Source organism: Caretta caretta, chromosome 8, assembly GCF_965140235.1.
Source record: "Caretta caretta isolate rCarCar2 chromosome 8, rCarCar1.hap1, whole genome shotgun sequence".
NCBI classification, from domain to species: Eukaryota; Metazoa; Chordata; order Testudines; family Cheloniidae; genus Caretta; species Caretta caretta.
In genome coordinates this window covers 23832845-23846249 of record NC_134213.1, presented here as the reverse complement: position 1 = coordinate 23846249, position 13405 = coordinate 23832845, and the positions used below count along the sequence as shown (strand labels likewise).

Genomic DNA, 13405 nt, shown 5'->3' with positions numbered 1-13405 from the left:
AGTTGGGATATGACTCAGATCCTCTTGTTCCAAAAGCACAATCCCCAACCAGTTAAACTAAAGGAAAATCTCCTTTAACTGTTGCCAATATATGACTCATAGCACACAGCTGAGCATTCTGATCCCATTCAGCAGAGGGCAGTGGCGCACACATGCTATAGTAAAGTTCTGGTTGTTAAAATGGAAATTCCTTTACTGTATTTGTGATGTCACTTTTACTTAAAGACAAAAACACACATACTCAGTGATGTGTACAGGGGTGCTAAAGATAGATATGCCCATTTTAGGCACCTTGGGGTGCACTGTTTTCCACCCCACTCCCAAGCCCAAAATTACATGACCTATTTCTGCACAGGTGGGAAACTTCTCCCCAAATCTCTAGTCCACCATATTCACTGATACTGCCACTCTTCAATTGGCAGGGAACTTTACTTTTCTTACCTACTCTACAAGCTGCCCAGCTTGGGCTACGACATCAGACCTTCCTTGGCTCCATGCCAGGACATCTGTACCCTCAGTCACTGTTCTGCATCACTCAACTTCCTCCCAAGCTGAGGAAGAGGTGGGGCCCAGCTGCAGGGGTAGGCAGCTGTCATTAAAGGCTATGGTTCCCTGACAGGAATTAGTGGGGAATGAAGCCAGATGGACATACTGCAAGAAGGAGTCCCAATCCTTCATTCTTCCCACTGGTCTCAGACGTTTCTTCTCCTGGGTACAGTTACCCCAAAAACTCACCAAAACCCTAGAAATTAGATTAGTTTGTGTGTGTATGGGGGTGAGGGGGATGTGAGAAAACCTGGATTTGTGCTGGAAATGGCCCACCTTGATTATCATGCACATTGTAGGGAGAATGGTCACTTTGGATGAGCTATTACCAGCAGGATAGTGAGTTTGTGTGTGTGGTTTTTGGGAGCGGGGTGAGGGGGTGAGAGAACCTGGATTTGTGCAGGAAATGGCCCAACTTGATTATCATGCACATTGTGTAAAGAGTTGTCACTTTGGATGGGCTATCACCAGCAGGAGAGTGAATTTGTGTGGGGGGGTGGAGGGTGAGAAAACCTGGATTTGTGCTGGAAATGGCCCAACCTGATGATCACTTTAGATAAGCTATTACCAGCAGGACAGTGGGGTGGGAGGAGGTATTGTTTCATATTCTCTGTGTATATATAAAGTCTGCTGCAGTTTCCACGGTATGCATCCGATGAAGTGAGCTGTAGCTCACGAAAGCTCATGCTCAAATAAATTGGTTAGTCTCTAAGGTGCCACAAGTACTCCTTTTCTTTTTGCGAATACAGACTAACACGGCTGTTACTCTGAAACCAGAAATTAGATACATTCCTAGTGACCAGCATTAGGCAATTAGCCAGTTTCTTTAGGATTAATTAAAAAATACTTTACATTTTCAGTATATATTTCCTGCTTTACACATGGAAAGGTGCTGTTCCCCAGGAACATTTTTAGAACATTTTAGTGATGCAGCTTCATCTTAGGTGTCAGAGGTACGTTTGGTTTCAGAACCTCCCACTTAAGCGTAATTTAAATCTTGTAGCATCCTACGGGTGCACCTTATGCAATATAACATGAAAATAACATTTTAGAACTGAATCATCACTCAGTAAGGCTGAGAGAAGGCAAAAATGGGGAGTGATTACCTCTTCAGGTATTCTATGCCATGCCACAGAAAGACTTTTAGCACTAACAGCAAGATGAACTTTGGGTGACACCGTATGTCACACTGTTACTGTGCCCTTATGAAATCTTAGGGAAAGGAAGGCAATTTGGAACAAGTTATCCATCCTTGGGTACCTTTGTACCTAGCTCCTACTTAAGCCACTCTAGGGACTGTGTGCCTCCGAAAGAAGAATTCAGTCCAAAACGGGGAAATGCACTAATGGAAGAAGTATGGTTTTGTGGCTAAAGCACAGAAGCAGGTGCTGTTGGAACCTGGGTTAAGTTCCTAGCTATGCCATGCACTTGATGTGTCACAACGCATTATTTAATTGTCAAAACCTGTGGCTACTTTTAAAAATCTGGACCTGTCAGGTTCTGTGTGTGTGTGAGAGAGAGAGAGAGAGATGAATCATGCCTTCACCATCCCCCACATGGGAGTTGTCAGATTTCATGTGTGCGTGTCTGAAAGAGAAATATGATTCATGCCTTCACTATCCCTCACAGGGATGTTTGTTGTTATTACTAACATTATTCTTCAGAATGCATGGTAAGATCCTTGCATGGAAAAGGCTACAACAATGCAATTTATTATTAAAAACAATTATTCCATGTTGCTTTCCCTAAATTCTTTGCATTGCATACACAAATATAGGTTCTCTTTGTAAAGGTAGACTTTCTTTTAAAATGAATGGTCATATTGGAAGCAAATAGCTGTTAAAATGGTCAGTGTTTTCAACATACTTTTTATGGGTGGAGAAGCTGAGAACATCACTGATGTCATCTCCAGTGTGATTCTATAATGATTTCATCTTCCCCCAGGAAACCTGTGAATCCCTCTTGGATTTAACATTGGAAGATGTAAGGAAGAATTCTAATGTTGAAAGAACAAAAAGGAAATTTTTTGGCATTAGCCTGTCATCATCTTTACCAGCCTCTGTGGCCCCCAGTCCTGACATTGGACTGGTAGTTGATGGGAAAACATTGAACATCATTTTCCAAGGAAAGCTGGAAGAGAAGTTTCTGGAGCTGACAAAGTACTGTCGCTCCATTTTGTGCTGCCGTGCCACTCCTTTGCAGAAGAGCATGGTGGTCAAACTAGTGCGGAGACAACTAAAGGTCATGACACTGTCAATAGGTACTTAACTTTCTTAGTCTCTTGCAATTCTAAATTACTTTGGTTTTATGCTTTTTATATTCATCATGAGCGGAAAAGATGGTGCTAAATATTCTCTCCTTAGCAATAGCCATACGCTTGCAGGTGAAATTTCCTCTTGAAGAGCCTGCTACCATTGAACAACCTCAGTCCCCATTAAAATCAAAGATCAGATGAGGGCACGCAGCAACTTTCAATATCAGCAATTCTTCCTCCCCGCCTCCCTCTAAAACTCTTCAGTTCAGGAAAACCAATCATAATAATAGTTACTGTGCTTGTTGTGTTAACATCTCCCTTTTACTCCCTTTTTTCCAATTCGTCAAAACAGGACATATCCCAAAAGCAGCATTGGACACTGACAGGCTTGCTTTTAACCTGCAAGTAAACTAGTCAATGTGAAATCTGCAAGTTTCTTGTTTCACTGTGTGTGATTCTACTAAAATCCTTGCAGAACTGACTTTAAAACTTACAACATAACTAAAGCCTGCGGGGATCAAACAAAATATGAACAGGAAGGGAAGGGTCTGATAAATTTTTACATTTATAGATTTGCATCAGTTTTGTTTTAAAAAGGAAAATGTAAAAAACAAGTTATATATTGCCACACTTCCATTTTGTTTATGCCACTTCACTAGTTTACCTTGTTCACAGACTACATGTTTACATACAAACCTGAATATTCTTGCCACAGGGATATTCTTTGTAGTCAAAGATCTTGAAAATGCCACCAAATGTTTTAAAGTGGCTTGTTATACTGTATAATTTGCATTATCATTTCTGATTTAAGTCAAAGAAATCTACAAAATGAATTATTACAAAAGCATGCTTTTGACAATTTGGGTTCCACAAAGGAAAAACGTAACAGTGATTGTTAATATGCTTTATATTTGGTATAAGGTGATACAGATAGTGTGCGAGAAGGAAGTTGTCATAAAACTATTGTAACTTCTGTTTCTCTCACTCAGAACTTTTGAAAACATGCACCTTTGGGCTGAATTTTTCCATGCATTTTCCCTGGCTGAATCTAAATGTTTTAAGCCATTTTTGAGTAATGATAAGATGGAAAAAACTGCTTTTTTGCCATAGGAGGAAAGGGGAACAAATTGTTCTCAAAGGCTTTTTTGTTTGGCTTGGTTTTAGTGATGGTTGGAGTAAATAAGCTGAACCTCATGAAGTAAATTTATTTTTGTACAGAGTCCATAAAGAATAGCATGTAGTTTGGGAAATTTGAACAAATGTGATCGTTAAAATACATGAGTTTATGTATTGCCACCTCAATCACTGACTCTGCTTACTACTTTATGGTTGCAAGTATTATAGAGGGAGTTTTGCCATTGATTTCAATGGGGCCAGAATTTCACCCCAAGAGTTTGTGAACCAAAGGCTCACAGCACGGAGCTATCAGACCCAATTTTTTTGACTGCTTGACCTAATCCTAATCCACCTGACCACAAGGCAAGGCACCAGCAACCCTAAATGTGTTGTTGTAAAGATACTTGTCTCTCAGCAATAGTTTGAGATGTTGCTCTCAGATATAGGCATATAACACTGAACAATCCAAACCTTAGCATTATTTTATCCTGTATTTTCATATTTCTGGAAATCGGTTCTTTTTTCTCTTCAAGGTGATGGTGCAAATGATGTGAGTATGATTCAAGCAGCTGATGTTGGGATTGGAATTTCTGGCCAAGAAGGCATGCAGGTATCCCTTCAATTTATCCCCCTTTCTGTTTTTATTAAGTAGATCTGAGTAGCATCAAGGGCTTATAGAGGGACCTTTATTTTGAGTAACAACTTGAAATTAAGATACAAGTTGGCATTATTGCTATCCTGACATTATCCTTTCCATCATTGTGGGGCTAACTAGATCATCAATTAACATGTATGTATGTTTATCCTAAGCTTGAAAAATCAGCAGATGAATATCCATCAATGGAATAACACCTGCTTTCTGGATCAACTCTTCAGTAGAATTTCCCCAAGATACTGGTACAGGGCTGCTTTTCATCCTAATTTCATTCCAAATATTTCCCCTCTCTCATCATCCTAAACTCATTAATACATTTTTGTGGTGCATTTTATGGAGGCAGAAGGATGCAGGTTCATATTGGGAAGATTGAGAGTAGGTTTTTTGGTTAGTTAATCAGCCTTAAAGTGTCAACACAATGGTGGGTGATTGCCTCATTGGTCATTCTTAAATCAGGTTATGTTGGGTAGAGAAATAGATAGAATTTTTAATAAATAATCTCAATACTTTTTTTATTTAAGGCTGTGATGGCCAGTGACTTCGCAATATCTCGATTTAAACATCTCAAGAAGCTGCTTCTGGTCCATGGACATTGGTGCTACTCTCGTTTGGCAAAGATGGTGATTTACTTCTTCTACAAAAATGTGGTAAGATGCAAATGATCCTGGATGCCTTGGTTTACTTCAGTCAAGGTGACTTAAAGTACCAGTTCTTGTAGGCCATGTTTCTTTAATGTTCATTGAATTGCAATTCCTTTTTCTTCATTTGGACAGTTCATGGTTACTCACAAATTCACTCTTACTACTCTACTGACCTAAAGTTACTTCAGAAAAAGTAACATCTAGATCTTTCACTGTATGAGTTGAAAATAGTACTGTCCCAGAAGAGGAAATACCTCAGTTTAGTGACTTTTTTTAGTTCAAAAACTTTTCCAGTAACGCTCATGAGCCTCAAAATAAAATTTGCATAAGGAATGGTAGATTAGTGCTAGAAGATGGAAGATGACTTTACATTAGGCAAGAATTTCTTGTGAAACTTGTGAATTTTTGTTATTAATTTGATAGAAATTGCTTGCAAGCACTGGTGCGGTCATATCTAGCATTTTTATTAAAAGTTTAATGTGTATGCAAATAAGCTGTGCATTGAAGAATAATGTAAAGTGGATAAACTTGAGAGTAATACTCTTTCAGCAAGCCTGTGCAAACAAGTCTATTTGACTTGAAATAATTCTGAGCATGAAAGACTATTTACTTAAAATTCAAAGTGTTCACGTTTTAAATTTTTTTTAAAGTCATCATTTTAAATAAGGATCATGTCTTATCAATATTAAAATTTGTAATGGAAAACTTTTTTGGTCTGGGCATGCTTTCAAAGCTTAAATGATATTTATTTGCGACATGAAATAGTTTTCTCAACTGGAATGCTGTTGTTCATTATCTCCCCGCTGCCGTTTGGGAATGGGGAGAGACCTTTTGATTCCACAGTCACAACCAATTTTGTAAAAAGATTTAAAACTTGGTGTTCAGAATTGAATAACTGAATTGCTCTGCTGTATTTTCTTAAAGGACATCCACTGTGATGCATTGATTTAAAACCAAAATATTCCTTAAAGGTACGCTGCATTGATTAAGTGAAGGAATGCAAAGCTATCTGTTTAAGATCTCTCTAGGTGAAATGAATGTGTGGTGTGGAATATTAAGTAGCTAAAGGTGGAATGGATATGTGGTGTGGAAGGATATCTCAGAGCTCTCCATGCTATTTAAACCCCATTGGTGGACCTATTGGCTGGGATTAACTCTGTACTGCAAAATGAGAAACTCACACCAGCCCCAAATAGACCATCACAATTGGTGAAGGTCCAAAGAAGAGGCCACAGGAGATCTGTGACTTTGTGGCTTCTGGAGCCCAAAGTAAAATGAAATTTATACTTACCAAAAGCAGTTTTTCTTGCAAGTTCGAAATGTTGGGACTGCGTCTATTCATAATGCATCGTGGTGTTTTCTGTTCACTTTTCTCACAGAGCTACGTCAGCCTGCTCTTCTGGTACCAGTTCTTCTGTGGCTTCTCAGGGACCACTATGATAGATTACTGGCAAATGATCTTCTTCAACCTCTTTTTCACCTCGATTCCCCCCATCCTTTTTGGAATCCTGGATAAAGATATATCTGCAGAAACACTCCTAAGTTTGCCAGAACTATACAAGAGCGGGCAAAATTCAGAGGTGGGTCTTAGCTGCTGGCGTAACTGTATGAGATCTTATCTGTTTGATAAGACAGTGGTTCTCAACTTTTTTCATGCTCCCCCTCCCTGATATCCACTATCCACCTATTCTTTCTCTTCTGCTGACATCCAGCCAAAGGATTGTGTAACTGGGGTCATGGCAAGTACCTGTGAGTGGACTTGGAGTGGAGGTGGTGGTGGAAGCTGGGCTGGGTTCTGGTGAAAATGATGGGGCTGCGTTGGAAGGTGTAAACCGGAGGATTGGTGTGGTCACAAATCTCATGGGCCTGATTGGCCACTGAATCACTCCAGTTTCACTCCTGTGTAAGTCCACTGAAGACATAAGGTGGGTGAGGTAGTGCCTTTTATTGGATCAGTGTCTGCTGGTGAAAGAAACAAGCTTTGGAGCTTCCACAAAGCTCTTCTTTGATGGAAGTTGGTCCAATGAAAGATATTACTTCACCCACCTCATGTCTCCAACATCCTGGGGCCAACACAGCTACAACACTGTAAACAACATAAGTCCATTGAAGTCAGTGGAGAGCTGCATTGGTAAATCAAACCCGAAACATTGCAACCCTGAAGACTCTCTTAACATCAGAAGGATGTAATGTCTCTAACCTGAAGAAAGATGAAGTGGAGGAATTTGTAAAGACTTTTGTTTTTCATTATTGGAGGGTGTAAGGAGAAATAAATGAGTGGAGTTGAAAGGTAACAGCTGAATGTAAAAACAGCATGGCCCATGATTAAATTGTGATGGGATCTGAGTATTTGTAACCTAAGCAGGAGTTCTAAAGGAAAAGCTTTTAAAGTGAAGATGACAGTAGAAAGTGACACGTAAACTTAAGCCTTTAGATCAACAAAAGGCTGTCAGACTGTGTGTATGCACTCCTGCTGTTATGTTTAGAAATAGTCCTTTTAATATACAAAGTACTTCTTTTGCCACTGTAAGAGTTTGGTGTCCCTGTTTCTCCAGGCCTGGATGCTTTCATTTTTTCCTTTGAATACTTCAAAATTGATAAAAATCCGGGAATATGTGTAAACAATTATATTAAGCTTTTTCTCAAACCTCCCTGTCAAGTTCAGAGAACCAGGCTGATCTTCTATTTATTTATTACAAATGCACACACTTTTTTTCTGTCATTTTAACATGCCTTAGCCTAGCTTGGGCTCAACTGTTCTTTTCTAATCTATTCTAAGCAAAACCTTTTTGGGGGGCAGATTTTTTACCTGCCCTTTCCAGGTCCCAGAACAGTGGAATACAGAAGGAGTCGGGGCTCCTCCATTTTATGCAGCAGCCACATTTTTAGTCTGGGGTGTGATTTTCAGAGGTGCTGAGCACCCATGACTCAGACTGGTTTCACTTTGATGTTCTGACAGTCCAGCTCTTGGAGTGCAAAGTGTGGAAGGTAGTCAGACTGCCAACAGACTCTCTGAAGAGGTCTCACCCTCTTCCAACTCCAGCTGTTGGGCTGGTCTCAGTGGAATGTATTTCTTCATGTCTTCAAAGGGCATAGTCATTGGTGCTCTGGCATTCTGAAGGCCTCATCAACCTGCCACTCCCATAGTGACCCTACCTGTTACTGCAACTGTGGCATTAAAAGTCATGATAAAGGCCTAAATGTCAACATGTGCAATCACATTACATTTCCCTAAACTTACTGTTCCATGGAAAAGAGTTTTAAAGAATAACATTTGACCCAATCCTTCAGCCCTTATGGGAGTTTTGCCTGAATAAGAACTGCAGGATCAGGTTCTTAAAGACAATGACTTAAATGGATGCAGTACAAATTAGGAGAAACAGTGTGATAATGGTTATCCCTCACTTCCTACAGACCTACAAGCTGTCAACTTTTATTATTGCCGTGTTGGATGCCTTCTACCAGAGTCTCATCTGCTTCTTTGTCCCTTATTTGGTACGTACATAGAGGATTTAAACACTACTTCTTTAAAGAGGTTTAAAAAATACCCCAAAACACCACAGTTTTCTTAAACCTTGACTAGTAAGAATGCATATCTGATTTTTGTCTATTTTCTAGACGTACAAGGACTCTGACACTGATGTCTTCACATTTGGAACCCCCATCAATACCATCTCTCTCTTCACAATTCTCTTGCACCAAGCTCTAGAAATGAAAACTTGGGTATGTCTGTAAACGTGATGGGTACAGATGACAATTTTACTTTTTGTGTATTTAAATATGATTATATGGTAGTGTAGATAGGGCCTACAGAAAGCCATGGAATTGTCTTTGAGTCATTTTTTAACTCTGGATCACACAAAGGAAATAAGTTTCTTTATATGCAGTGAGGTATCATCAGTGAGCCAACAAAAATGGATGATTTGCCTAGAGTAATTGCCTCCCTGGAATACCTTTGATTATTCATACAGTGTCTTTGGGACAGAACAATGCAGAATTCTGCAGTTAGGCATCAGAATAGGAGACTTTATGCCATGCTCTTAGAGATAGTCTTTCTTACTTGCAAGTTATTGTCCTTTGAATGAGTTATGTGGAGGAGAGCATGTTTTATTCTGTAATATATACATATTGCATTATGCAGTAGTTCTCAATAACATGATCTATACAGGTATGTTCTTTCTAATATCCTTATGTGTTCCCCTGTACTAAAACTAAAGTCATGGGATCCAGCATCAGTGTTTGGTGCCATTAATGTATTCTCTGCTTCTGTTCATAGACACACTTCCATTGGATCACAATGATTGGAAGTGTTCTGCTTTACTTCGTCTTCTCAACTATCTACAATGCTGTCTGCGTTGTTTGTAATGAACCCACAAGCCCCTACTGGATTATGGAGGATCAGCTGTCAGATCCTAGCTTTTATTTAGTGTGCTTCATTACACCAGTCGTAGCACTTTTACCAAGGTTTGAATGTTTGATTTTTTTTTTCCTTCCCAATGTTGGGATTTGAGGGCATTAGGGTAAGATGATGATGATGATAATGATGCCTTGTACATATAAAAACGATATTGTCCTTAGCTCTCTCAGAGTCATGTTTGGTCCAATGTGAGACATGGCTTCTATTCTCAGTTCAGCTGTTGGCTCATACAATTATCTAAGCTTTGACAAGTCACTTTACACCTCTGTTCCTCCTTTTGCTCATCTATAAAATGGACATTGTCATGCTTACCCTCTTTTGTGAAGTGCTTTGCGATTTTACAAGTGAAAAGCTGCTATAAAAGTGTTCAGTATTATGGGTACAGCAATATTCAGTGTACCACTGTTTGGTAAAGGGTAGGTTTAAGTTTTGAATTGTCCCCAAATGCAGTAAAATCTTGAAAAATATCTACTTCTATCATGTCCCTATATTATACTACATCTTTAAATAATTAACATCTTAAAATTTAGCAATGCATTACTGCAGATAACTAATAATATCTTCTTTATATATAAATGTCTTCGTACAGCCAGAATCTTAGTTTACTATTGTGATGCTTTGAGGGTTCATTCAGACCGAAAAGGGCTTCTCTCACCACCTGCCCTGGGACCCTGATTGCCTCTGTGCTGTGCATCTTTGGCTCAGAGCCCTGACACTAGCAGCATGCTCACAGCCCAGTGGTCTCACCCTGGTTCCACCCTTCTGGTTCCAGCTCTCCCCAAAAATGTCTCCTCTGTAGTGTCCAGTCCCTCTTACTGGACACTTACAGAGGTAACCCCAAGTTCACTGCCTCCTGAGAGCCAGTACATGCAACAGCTTGTTAGCTCACCTGGGGCTATAAACTCAACCTTAATAAATGGCACTGGGATGATTTATAGTAAACTAAGAATACATATATTAACAACAATCATAGATTTTAAGTGATTTCAAGAGAGAGTGACAGCAATCTCAAAAGGTTACAAACAAAAGAAATATAATATGCTTTCTAGTGTCTAAAATTCAATTCTAGCAAGATATAGCTTTGCCTAACAGTTTCTTACTCACACTAAGTTGTCAGCGTTCTCCAACTAGTTTAGTAGGAGGACTCATCTTTTGTAGATACAGCAAATTGGCTTCTTTGTTCTCCCAGGAGATGGATGACTCAAATATCTCTTTGCCCCCACATATATTACCCCAAAGTTCATTGTCTCTGTTTCAAGAGCCAGGAAGACTTCCTGAGGGGTACAGACTCCGTCTGTGGTTGTGATCATTAAGTGGTCTTCTCCCCTGCTTGTTGGCTTGGTTTACCTTATATGTAAATGTACCTGCATTGTCCTCTGCCTGTGATCAAACTGGTGAGACAAGGAAAAAATGAGAGAAAACGGTTTTGCCTCCTATGTCTGTTTACAGACTACAAAACAATATCAGAGGGCATGCGTAATTTCACAAACAACATTGTTACATACATTTAACGGTAATATTAATGACCAGCAGGGTGGTAGTTTTCAAATGACATATTACAAGACACCTGTTAAATGAATATCATGGCAATGATGTGTTGAGGGCAGTGAGTGTGTCAGGCCTATTGTGAGTTACAGTATAGTGTGTCCTCTGCCAGCAGGTATGGAGTGTCTCGCAGGGTCACAACTATATGCCAAATAATGGATGTATTGAAAAATATTCAGTGATAATGTTATTGTTTTAACAGGTGACAGGCTAAAATATATACTTTCACTTCCTTATGTGTGTTAACACCTTAGGTTATTAGAACTAAAATAGTTTATAAAAACAAATCTCCTATTCCCAGATTATGGTGCTAATTTATTTTTTGCACTACATTCAACTTGGACAATGAAATAAGACTAGTTTGTTTCACTTTTTGTTTCTAGTCAGTTTCACTTTTGTGGTTGTCATGAACTGTAAATACTAGTTATGAAAACAGTTCCTTTAATATTGGATTCTGTAAAACCACTTTTCAAATGCTTTATAAAATATGGGCCTAAATGATCGGAAAGGTGACCATTTAAGACTAGATAACTTTTTTTTCTCAAATAATACCTGTCCAATGAGTACTATATTTCCATGTGTTTTTAAATTTACTTCTGTTTATATGCTGTGCTATATAAGGTAAAGATGAAGTGCCTCATAGTTCAATGCAGTCCCATGTCTTCAGGGTACAGCATCTTTTACTGTCTGTTTTGTTCCTGTATGATGGTTGTGTTCCTATCAGCCCATATTCACTGTTGTCATTTTTGACCCTGAGCTTTCTAGGAAGAGCTACATCAAACACATGGTTAAAAATTCATGTCTCTATCTTGGGGATTTATTCGTTGAGATCATTGCTGCCTCAGCAGGATACTGAGCTTAAGGATTTTTGTCTTGATAACAGGGGTGGAGCACTGCTGTTCCCTCTTGCAGGCACCCCAGAATATTGTCTTTAGGAGTTTCTGTTCACACAAAATCCAGCTCGAAGTCCCGCCCTAGAACTGAGTTATAACAAAAACACTCCTTCCTGTGATGTACAGGTTCACGCTCAAATTAAGTTTTCTTTTGGCTGTGACTTTCTTCCTCTTGGCATGCTGATTGTTCCTTATCTCCCCTGTTTCCCACCTGGAGTTTACAGCTTTCCGACTCCTCACTATCTCTAGGAGGTAGGATTAAAATTCTTGAGCCTCAATTCCTCCTCTTGTCCACAACTTCTTGTACTTATTGCTTTTATAGGTTGGAGTTGCTAAGACCATTTGCTGTTTGGTGAAGGACGTCCCCATTTGCCCTTGCTTGTGTGCAGGGGTTTTGTAGTAGCTCTGCATAGTTCTTTGAGAGATGCCCCATGCACACGACCAAAAAAATTTTACTATGCTTTCCTGTTCAGAATAGAATATGAATCTCGCTCTTGTGAGCTCCCAGCTTCATGCAACTTTCCTCAACTTTCAGGCACTGCCAGGGAGCTGGAAGAAGAGTGGGTGCAGCAGAGGCAGGATAAAAGCAAGGAGTCTCTGCCTGACTGGCCCTAGCCTCTGCAATTTTCCAACAGTCCACAAATTCTTGGGACAGAATCCTCTGTTCCTTGTACTGGGAGAGTGAAAACCCCCATGCCCTTCACCTTTCCCTATTTCCCTGCCCACTTCTGCCTCCACACACCACCTGATCTCAGTGTGAGGGGAACTTCAGAGTTAAGATCCCTTCCTGCATGGGAGAGAAGGGAACTGGGTCCTTTCTTAACACAGTTTCAAACAGCACTCCCTCTGAATTGGTTTAGGATATATATTGGCCAGCCATGTGGACAAAGGCCAAATCATGTTCCAAACCCTTCTCAGAAACTGTCCTTACAGTGAGGCTTTGGTTTTCAAATATGACCTGGTAGTGTAAAGACAGGCACCATCTCTCTAGGGAGGCCAACTGTTTTGCTGGTTCCTGAGCCACCCTCAAGCTGGGATTGTTTTTACTTCGAAGCCTCAGACGAGATGTTAAACTAAGATCCTGTCTGCCCATCCCCTTTCTGAATATGGGAGAATATAACCCCAGTGTCCTGACTGATAGTGCTTCTCTCAGTGAAACTAATCTGTGTCTGACCTTCCTTGTCCTATGCAGTGACTGCACAACCTGTATTATCATAATTTATATAGCATCATAAGTGTAAATGACTCTGTACAACAGGAGGACTGTGTGTATTTAAGTGCCTCCATTAGAAATATTACACCTCTCTGCCAGAAACCTGCATAACAATGGAAGCTGAA

At 39.8% G+C, this 13405-nt stretch overlaps 1 protein-coding gene across 7 annotated transcripts in view; it reads left to right on the top strand.

Annotated features, from left to right (window-relative positions):
* ATP10B (ATPase phospholipid transporting 10B (putative)) overlaps positions 1-13405 on the top strand; it is a 255622-nt gene that overhangs the window by 239538 nt on the left and 2679 nt on the right. For all 7 annotated transcript variants that reach the window (XM_048861984.2, XM_075131362.1, XM_075131360.1 and 4 more), the window contains 7 exons: positions 2491-2806; positions 4450-4526; positions 5093-5218; positions 6592-6792; positions 8627-8707; positions 8831-8935; positions 9489-9676. In XM_048861984.2, the coding sequence (XP_048717941.2) occupies positions 2491-2806; positions 4450-4526; positions 5093-5218; positions 6592-6792; positions 8627-8707; positions 8831-8935; positions 9489-9676 (1094 nt within the window). The remainder of the gene's footprint in view (positions 1-2490; positions 2807-4449; positions 4527-5092; positions 5219-6591; positions 6793-8626; positions 8708-8830; positions 8936-9488; positions 9677-13405) is intronic.